The sequence below is a fragment of the Salvelinus namaycush genome, chromosome 31 (genome assembly GCF_016432855.1).
Source record: "Salvelinus namaycush isolate Seneca chromosome 31, SaNama_1.0, whole genome shotgun sequence".
Lineage (NCBI taxonomy): Eukaryota > Metazoa > Chordata > Actinopteri > Salmoniformes > Salmonidae > Salvelinus > Salvelinus namaycush.
In genome coordinates this window covers 32,977,005-32,987,545 of record NC_052337.1, presented here as the reverse complement: position 1 = coordinate 32,987,545, position 10,541 = coordinate 32,977,005, and the positions used below count along the sequence as shown (strand labels likewise).

The window sequence follows — 10,541 nt, the reverse complement described above, 5'->3', positions numbered from 1 at the left end:
CACGCTGCTTGGTCCGGTTTTGGTGGGTGGTTCTGTAACGGTTTTCTTCTGTGGAAGAAGGAGAGGACCAAAGCGCAGCGTGATTAGTGTTCATCATGTTTAATAAAAGACAATAAACTGAACACTTCCAAAATACCAAAACAAACAAACATGAAAACCGAAACAGTTCTATCTGGTGCAGACACACAAAGACTGAAGACAACCACCCACAAAACCCAACACAAAACAGGCTACCTAAATATGGTTCTCAGTTAGAGACAACACAAAACACCTGCCTCTGACTGAGAACCATATCAGGCCAAACACAGAAATAGGAAAACATAGAATTACAAACATAGACTGCCCACCCCAACTCACGCCCTGACCATACAAAATAAAGACAAAAACAAAGGAAATAAAGGTCAGAACGTGACACATGGAAAAAATTGTAGGACTAGTTTATATCACTTATAAGCACATCAAGTCATTCTTCACCAAAGAACATTATTGGATTTTTAAACCAGCCTTTTATTTAATCAGAGAAGCAGGGACATTTGCAGTTCATCTCTGGTTCAACTGCGAACCTCGATATAGGTGACATTCTGCTGCAAAAACATGTATTCAGTTCAACAGAACAACAAAACAGCTTTTCAGGGTGCTCCACTGGAACTTTCGCCTGCCAATAGAGTTCAACATCTGTAAAAGGGCTGCATCTACAGTGAAAGAGCAATGACCCAGTCCTGACTTACCATGCAGAGGCAATACTCTGTGCATTTGGAAAACTCTAAATTGCACCTGGGCTGGAATAATACATTATGGCCTTTCTCTTGCATTTCAAAGATGAAGGTACAAAAAACTTAGTTTTTTTCTTTTTATTATCTTTTACCAGATCTATTATGTTTTATTCTCCTACATTCCTTTCACATTTCCACAAACTTCAAAGTGTTTCCTTTCAAATGGTATCAAGAATATGCTTATCCTTGCTTCAGGTCCTGAGCTACAGGCAGTTAGATTTGGGTATGTCATTTTAGGCGAAAATTTTAAAAAAGGGGCGGATCCTTATTAACACCCGCCAGTTTAGCCAGGAAGCCAGCCGCACCAATGTGTCGGAGAAAACATTGTTCAACTGGTGACCGAGGTCAGCCTGCAGGTATCCGGCCCGCCACAAGGAGCCGCTAGAGCGCGATAAGCCAAATAACAGAATTACAGGTTTAATCAGTTAATAATTCAAAAACAAGCTTGATATCAGTAAAAACACTATAACTAATTGGTAGGTCTACCTTTACTTGTTACTTCTGTGAACTTTCTTTAAAAGTCGGAAAATATCTTAAAGATATGTGGGTTTTTGGTAACGGAATTACAAGGCACAAAGCAATGTTTATTAAACTTTTAGAAGGCACATATATTTGAGGCAATACAAACGGTCCCTTTCTAGTAATAAATGCCACTACCTAAACCGCCTCACCCACTTGAAAAAAGTGTTGATCACAACGTACAGTTGGTGGCTGCACCTCTTAAACCCAAGAGAAGAAGCAGAAAAGCCTTAACAGGAAGTAGGCTACTTCATAGCTGGGTCATTCCTACAATGTGGTAACATTTAAAAAATGTGTATTCCATCAGAAAAAGGGCATGTTTGACTTTCATAAAAACATATTGGTCAAGCTCAGGCACCTAAAATTTTTTGAGAGGCATTTTCCAATTTGTTAGGTGCATAATCATAACAGGGTGGAACCTAACAGGGTGGAATTGTTTGTCTAAATTAGCCATAGCTCTGTGAGTGAGCAAGATTGAGCGAGCATAATAGTGAACACTTGAACAGGATTTTAACTTCTCTATCAAATGTATTTTACCATTTTTATTTATTTATTTTTCTCTATAATTTAGCCTATGACACTTCATGAATGCAGGGCCATTGTAGGAAGGGATTGTTTTCTTAAATGGAGAATTACAACAAACTAACAAGGTGGAAAGTGGTGTCAGGGACACATACAATAATCAAGAAATAGGACTATGAAATAATGAAAAACATTTTTAAAATTGTAATTATTTTATGGCTTATATTTATTGTGGAAGTTGATACATAACACCTGGGGACATGGCAAAAACGCCTACATCCACTGACAAAAAGTGTTTAAAATGCGTAAAATTCCCTTTCAGGATCTATATTTGACTGTTTTTAAGGTAATGCACACCTGACCATTTAAAGCCTTTTAGAATCCACATTTTACACTAATTAAGAACTGATATTTCCTGGGGCCAGAAAAGGCACCGCATGCAAGGAATGACCCAGCTACCATCACCCATGGTCGTCACTAGTTACCACAGCCACAAAGTCATAAACCCTGCCTATTTAAAAAAAATATAATATTCAAATCAGATTTTAAACCTAATCTTTACATGTTGCTTTTTATATTTCCGTTTAGTATAGTTTACCCAACTTTTTCCCTCTACATCACTGGACCCAACCAACACACACCATGTAAGGTGCAAAAAATGCTTCAGACTGACATTGCATGGGTGAGTCGGCCCTGAAGAGCCACATGAAGGGGGGGAAGACACAACGCTGCATACTATGATAGCGCCAGTTCTACATTATGTTACTTTTTCTCTACAATAACATCCAGAGCTGTTTTGCCAATCACCTCATTCACGGGGCGCCTGCGATATACCGCTTTATCAAGTGGCATCCGTGCTCCTGCAGTTCTGGCGGCCGTTCAGGTGCTGTTTTCCTCACTAAAGCTGCCAGTCGGAATCAATACGCTTTTTCGTAGCTATTAAGTAGTAGATTCCCAAATGGCCCGTAAAACACAGTCATTAAGCTGGAATTGTGTAGTAATGCGAATAGGAAATGTGTGTACCAACCATTAGGCGGCATGTCCCAAAACTCTACTCAGCTCCAATTACAAAATCATCAGTACTGACTTCACCACTCATGTATGTAGTAAATAAGTAGTGAAACAACCTAGTGATGAATACTAAATTAGTTATTTTTTATGAGGTTGTGACGATATACTGCCATCTGGTGGCGACTAGAAACAATTGCATAATATTAACTATTACAAATTGATGGTCCTTTAAAAATAAATATTAACGCTTGAAAAAGTACTTGAACGTTTGACTTGCCAATGTCTGTACGAACCCTGCAATCAGCATTCAGGACTCGATCCATTTAGTTCATAACTACACCTATCAGACCGTATACCACGGCTATGACAAAACATTTATGTTTACTGCTCTAATTAAGTAGGTAACCAGTTTATAATAGCAGTAAGGCACACCAGGGGTTTGTGGTATAAATACTGTATCCAGGCATCCATGCACTCCGCCTTGCATCGTGCATAAGAATAGCCCTTAGCCTTCGAATATTGGCCATATACCACAGCCCCTCGGGCCTTATTGCTTAATTATACCATGGCATTGTTGAATACTTGTTTCTGATTGGCATTCTAGAGCGCGTATTATTTCCCTATAACGCACAGTATATTTGCATGGTGGAATTCAATTCTTACATGTTCTATGTTTGAACTCCTTTTGAAAGCAAAAGTCAAATTGAAAACGTTATTGGCATTGTTAAAATTGATTTTCATAATGGCAAACTAAGATTAAGGGTTGGGTTAGCTAAACAAGTCTGTTTGTTTGGTTACCATGGCAACCACTGCAGCTCTCTAGCAAACTTACTGGCTACTGCAGTGGATGTTGAACACATTTCTTCCGGCAAATGAACACATTTCTAGAGGCAAATGTGTTAAATTATAGTCATGGTATAAAAGGGATAATCAACTCGGTGTTCAATGCGTTCTCTGGAAGATAATTAAACTAAGTGGAAGGTCAGTGCCACTCAGCTAGCGCGTCGAACACACCTCCACGTCGTTCATTATTTTCCATAGAACGCATAGCCCCTCGTTGATTTTCACTTACATATCGTTGTTAGAAATAATACTATATTTCCCTTGATGTAGTGATGCTGAATAAATGCTTTCGCTAAACTTAAGCCTACCCCACTCTCCCCTACTGTAAAAGTATATCAAAGCCTTAAGCACTACTCAGTCTGCCCATAAAATACAACTGCCCAGAGGCTGTCATTAGGCAGTGCAGAGGGCTTCATTAAAATCAGCTGTGAGATGTCAATCAATCAATAACACCTCATCAAGAGATATCAAAGCTTTGTAATTGGTCTTGCAGATTTTAGAGTATGCTTTTTAAATGAATTTATTTTTCATCTAATCAATAAATGTCGCTGAAACATCTAATCAGGAAATGTATTGAAATTCATTGTTGAATATTAGAACTACTGATAAGCAAATTGTTGTAACCAATATACTATAGGGTGGCAGATAGCCTGGTGGTTAGAGTGTTCCGGTTGCTGGATCGAATCCCCAAGCTGACAAGGTACAAATCTGTCATTCTGCCCTTGAGCAAGGCAGTTAACTGTTCCCTGGGTGCTGAAGACATGGATGTTGATTGATTAAGGCAGCCCCCTGCACCTCTCTGATTCAGAGGGGTTGGGTTTATTGCAGAAGACACATTTCAGTTGAGGCATTCAGTTGTACAACTGACGAGATATCTTGGTATCTTGCTTTCCCTATACAGTGAAAGAAAGAAACTGTCATGGATCGATTTACTCTGACCTCTTGTGGAACACCTGTAGCACTGCATTAGCTTGTCAACAGTGCTGTTGCAGTACCTTGTAACTCACTTTTCAGAGGTTACTCTGAAAATGCATTTATGCTGATATCTAGTGCCCTCACTCAGATGTTGTAAAGAAATATAGACTTTGTCCTACAAACATTAAGCAACTTGTATCACAACATGTTCTCATGTTCTCAGGTGGATTCTACATAAAATATCATTCAAGCAGAAAATTATGTGTACAAAGCAAGTCTCCCCTCAGCAGTGGCCTGCGAGCAGCCAGAGAAAAGCATGCATAGAAAGTAGTAGATAGAAGATGAGTGGAGTTGGAGTTAGTGGTCGTCAGCAGGCTGGCGGGCCCGGAGAGAGGCAGGGGGCGAGTAGAGCCCTAGTGACATCTCCAAACTTGTCAGCACAGTGGGGTGGACAACACATCTCACCCTGCCCTCTGCACCCGATCACAAGATCAACAAGGACAAAGCTGTTTTCCCTCGACCCACACACCACCCTTTCAGCCCCAACCGAGACAAACTGCAGCTGGATAGGGGGGAACTGTTCCACAGGTGTCCTCTGCTAAGGATCCTTTCATATTTCCATATTTGATACTCATCCTTTGGACCTGAACCTGCCCTTGAGTCAGTCAGTCATGGTCGCTCCAGTGTTCTCCATACTGGGATACATCTACTCTTTTAGCCTCCTGCCCCTGCTACTGCCTGGTTGGAGCCAGGGCAGTCCCATCATGTCCCCCGAGGAGCCTCGACGGGGCCCTGGGGCCAGGGGTCTGGTGGATACCTCCATGTTGGAGCAGGATCAGGATGTAGAGCTGGACATACAGGACTCTCTGGGTCAGTTTCTGTCTACGTTGAACCTCACAGAGCTGGAGGCCCGGGTCAGGCCCCGTGCCACACGTAAAGAGACACCAGAATACATGCTGGAACTGTACAACCGCTTTGCCAACGGTCACACAGCGGTGCCCTCTGCCAACATAGTGCGTAGTTTCAAGAATGAAGGTAGAACACTTACTTCTATTTGTCTGAAGACATTTTTTATTTTTGTTTAACACTTTCTTATTTTTATCATCCTGAAAATGTATCTTTGGGATATTATTAATTGTTTATTGAGCTAACATTATAAAGCCACTCAAATTAGTTTTGTTTAATTTGACAACTATAGCATGATACAATATATTGACTAATACAACTTAGTATGTCAAAAGGTATACACAGCTGTTTGTTTTCTTTTAGAGGAGTTAATATTTGACTGTAACTGTAAATCACTCTTTGTTTTGGGCTCAGGTTAACTGAGGTTGACTTTATTAAAGCAAGTTTTTTGAACTTTAGCCCTAAATTGACAAGAATAAAATATTTTATTTGCCCTTAAAGAAACTTTTATTGAATTTAAATTGGTTTAACAGGTGCTTATTTCCTCTGCTTGAAGTCAGATGATATGATTGCAATAAAATCTAACCATTAACAAAAGAGCTAAAATTAACCCCTTATTATTGATGCATTATTTCATATCAAATTGATTAAATCCAATTGAAGTCTAAACCCAATTCAGACCTTCATTGATATTTTAATTCCAGATTCCTCCCCCTACAGTGTGACAGTCAGGGGCATGAGGAGACACCCCCTGCTGTTCAACATCTCCATCCCCCACCACGAGCACATCTTCACCGCCGAGCTCCGCCTTTACACCCTGGTCCAGAAGGACCGCAGACACTACGCCGGCCTTGACCGCAAGGTGACCGTCTACAAGATACACGAGGGGGGGCACTGGAGGAAAGAAGAGGGGAGGGACAGAAGAAAGAATGAGCAGGAGACAGATGAAATTGAGGAAATGGAGGAGCTGGCAACCCGGCACGTCTATGGTAAAGACGATGTCTGGGTTACCTTCGACCTGACCAATCAGGTCAACCTTTGGCGGAAGGCAGAGAGCTCCACCCACCGACTGGAAGTCCACATTGCAAGTCTGAGGTGCAAAGGTGGGAAGATCCGCCAGGAAGTCAGAAAAGAGGATGGAAAGAAAGTGGATGTTGACATGGGCTCGGGTGAGAAACACAAGCCAGTGGTTATTGTGTTCTCAGATGATCAAAGCAGAGACCATCATGAGGAGGACATGGGGGAGCTCAACTGGATGATGCAACATGAGAACGACTTGCCGGCTGACCTGGAGCTGAGTCCACACGGGAACCGGGGGTACCAGGCTGGGAGCGATGCAAGGAACACTGATGGAGTGGAGCTGGATGAGGAGACTCTCATGCAACTGCACTCCAACCTCTATTACGACACTCCTCCCCGAATCCGCCGCAATGTCAAGGGTGACCCCTGTAAGAAGATCCCTCTCTATGTGGAGTTTAAGGACATTGGCTGGGATACCTGGGTCATACAGCCCATGGGTTATGAAGCCTACGAGTGCAATGGTGTATGCAGCTACCCTATGACCTCTGAGGTCTCGCCTACCAAGCATGCCATTGTCCAGACTCAGCTGAGCAGTAAGATTCCACAGAAGGTGTCACCAGCCTGCTGTGTTCCCACCAAGCTAGAGCCCATCTCACTCCTTTACGAGGATGGAGGAGTGGTCACCTACATGCACAAGTACGAGGGCATGGTGGTGGCAGAGTGCGGCTGTAGATAGTCATAAAACTGACTGAAGGTTCAGGAGAGAATTATAGAGACTTTGGATTAGCATAGACTGAGTGGTCATCAGTTTCACTGTCAAAGAAGAAAACCAGATCATAAGTGCCGATTTGAAAATAACATCCATTTCCACAAGCATCAAGGATACTTGCTTTGTGCGCTAGAAACTGATATATAGTAGGGCATGAATAATTTATATTTACAGTATCTAATGAACACGCCGCTTCAACTACATTTTAAGATAAAGATAAACAGGGAGGAGTAAATAGGAAGATGACAGAGCAAAAGAGTGCATTATATGATGGAAATTTGTCATTTGTGAAAGTACATTTCTTATTATATGGAGATTATATAAAATGCTATTTTATAATGCCAGCAATATAATGTCATTTTGTAAAACAAAAGAGAAACACAAAAAATATTTGAATGTGAATATTATGCTGTTCTTTATAGTTTGTATATGTTTGTCATCTTACATTTTACTTTAATTATGACGATTTGTTGGTATGTACTGTCAGATATGCACAAAACTCTCTTGGTTTAAATGACAGAAAAACAGAACAGATCACTCCTGCATGCACAGTATATATACATGCTGTTACATAAATATAACCATATATTCTACATGCAAAGACAGATGCTCATTCTAAAAGAGCGCAGGATGAATGGTGTTTGATATTTCAAATATGAGTGCTTCCATGATGGACTAGATGTCATAAAATGTGAAATGAAATGTATTATAGAAACACATGTGTTCCAGAAATGTATTATGGGAATGGAACTTTGTTTGAGGTCGTCTTTTACAAAGGCCTGTGGACAAGCCAAGACTACATGTTCACTACAGACGTTAATCTTGCTTTGAATAGAGTGGTATTGTGCCAAATGGCATTGATAAATGCAATTGCCATATGAAAAACCTTTCAAAAATGGCATTGCTCCAAAAGTTTTTATATTTATTTTCGGTAATACCAATTACCCTACCGAAGACATTCTTTAAAAAAGTATACTCGGTCATAACATACTTTATATGGGCTAATAAATTCATAAAATAAAAAGGAAATTTTTACATCTACCTAAGTATAAGAGTGGTTTTAACCTTCCAGACTTGGAATATTGTATTAACTCGCAAAGCAAGGCTTTTACTTGCCGCATATAGTTAAATGCACTAAAGAGGAACAATGGGTACATATTGAAGATGCACACGCTCATCCCCAGAATCTGTTTACTTGTCTATTTTCTAAGGATAAAGCTACGAACATTAACAACTTCATAGTTAAGAACACTATAACAATATGGAAGGAAATGAACTTTATGGAATAATCGTGGATAGCTTTTCTGAATTCACTGATAAATTGGTCCACATGGAAAACCAAAGGCATATAAACCGTAAATGACTTGGTAACAGGAAAAACATTTATTTCCATGACAGAATGAAAAAAGTAATTTTGGACTGACCAATGTATAGTTTCAAATACATGCAATTTAAAAGTTATATATCACAAAATGTCGATTTGAAATATTTTGGACATCAGAGCAACCTTGAATATAGAATGTTGTTATAGAACAGACACATTTCACAAATTCCACAGCACAACGGCAGAGTCAGGTCTGAAGTGTAAAACTAACAATGATTCAATAATCCATTCTGTCTGGGTTATGCTATAAAGTCCAGAAATTGTGGTCGGAGCTAGAAAGTTGGGTGTCTGAAATATTACAATGTAAATGTACTTTTAATCTGTCTGCATATTTCAAGACATGGCATATGGAGGTGTATTGAGATGCCCAATGGCCTGGACGATTCTCCTCTCATCACTCATCTTGAATTTTATTAAATAAAAAACTTGTAATTCAATTAATCCACCATCATTAACACAATGGAAAAAAAATCTAATTATTTATTATGGAAATATTGAAATAGCAAGGGCAAACGAGAAAAGTGAATTGGTACAATTTAAGGCCACGTGGCAACAATAATGCAGGCACTAGGGATGGAGATGTGAGCATGTGGGTCTGGGCAGTGGAGATGAGGTCGTTGTTTGCGTGCATCTGTAAGTGGTTGTTTGTATTTGATTTAAAAAATATCATATTTGGTTAAAAAAATATTAAAACCTTTCAAGAGGAGTGTCATATCAGGTCAGAGAATGTGAAATCAAAGGGTAAACAATTCAGAAGGTGTTATGACTTTTTTTTAAATTGCAGATGACTTTATGTCTCTGCAAAATGTCTAACCTCTACATTTGGAGAAAGCAGAAGCAAAAAGGCACAGACGATGTACAAAGCCATAGATTAAGTTTGCCAGAAAGAAAGTTATTTTTCCTGAATACATAATATACTGTCCATGTCCATGGAACCAAATTAATGTTTTAAATCCTTTCTGCCCACTTATTATTGGGCTAATCTATCTGCCTCAGTCCGACTCACACCCCCTACCACCCCACCATCACACATCCTTCTAGAGCCACATGCAATGAAAGCATTGGTGATAAGGAGGTGTTAGGGCCTGGAGACGTGTAGACCATCACTCAGGATGAGAAACCATTCCAAGTGGGGAGCAGTAGGGAGAGTGGGCTGTCAGATTCTTGGGCCCCAACACCAACAATCTCTATGGAACATTCAATACACCCCCCAGCCAGCCTCTGTTTACTGGCCAGTCTCTCTCTATTCACCACTGCCTGGCCCCAAACACTCCCACTTCCCTTCTCTGGCATGGATACTCTGGGTCCCTTATCATGGCTTTGCCTGCAGTACAGATGGAAAAAAACATGTCACATCACCACTCCTGTTCTGCTGTCAGCAGACTGAAGGAGAGACAACCTCTATGGAATCACGCTGAACTTTTAAACCAACTGGACTTGGTTCTCAGTCAAGATTTGCTTTTCACTGCCATGCATTTGTTAATCAAACCTATACTGTATACTGTACCTAATAGCTATTGAGCTGTTACAGAAATTATTTCAGAGTATTTATTCATGACTTGAAAGGTGATGGTTATTTATTTAGTAAATTTGATGTGCATGTGAAAGTTCAGTAGACTTATTGCATCTTGTGGAAATTAATTCTTTTGAGGAAAAATAAACTTTATTTGTTTTGCAGCACGAAGACATGGTTGGCATATGGTGTTGTTGAATGAAATGCCAGATCAAATCTCCAGAATGTTGGATATGCACATAGGTACATGGTACATTTACTTGGAAACTAATTACATTTGTAGGTTATAAACCAGGAGCAGAGATTGACTCATGAAGGCACATCTTGGTTTTTCAGACCTCATATATGGGACTTATGAACACTTCT

At 40.0% G+C, this 10,541-nt stretch overlaps 1 protein-coding gene across 1 annotated transcript; it reads left to right on the top strand.

Moving 5' to 3' along the window:
- Nucleotides 1-5,004: 5,004 nt before the first annotated feature.
- On the top strand, nucleotides 5,005-10,342 carry LOC120026210 (bone morphogenetic protein 10-like). The gene is made up of 2 exons (XM_038971034.1): nucleotides 5,005-5,618; nucleotides 6,194-10,342. Exons 1-2 carry the CDS (start codon nucleotides 5,255-5,257, stop codon nucleotides 7,243-7,245), a joined length of 1,416 nt encoding a protein of 471 aa, XP_038826962.1. The 5' UTR covers nucleotides 5,005-5,254; the 3' UTR covers nucleotides 7,246-10,342.
- The last annotated feature ends 199 nt before the right edge of the window (nucleotides 10,343-10,541 follow it).

What these genes read in the sequence shown, in the direction of transcription:
- LOC120026210 (XM_038971034.1), top strand. Translation starts at nt 5,255, where the DNA reads ATGGTCGCTCCAGTGTTCTCCATACTGGGATACATCTACTCTTTTAGC. An exon ending in GCGTAGTTTCAAGAATGAAG is followed by an intron (nt 5,619 to 6,193) that starts GTAGAACACTTA and finishes TTTTAATTCCAG; the next exon opens with ATTCCTCCCCCTACAGTGTG.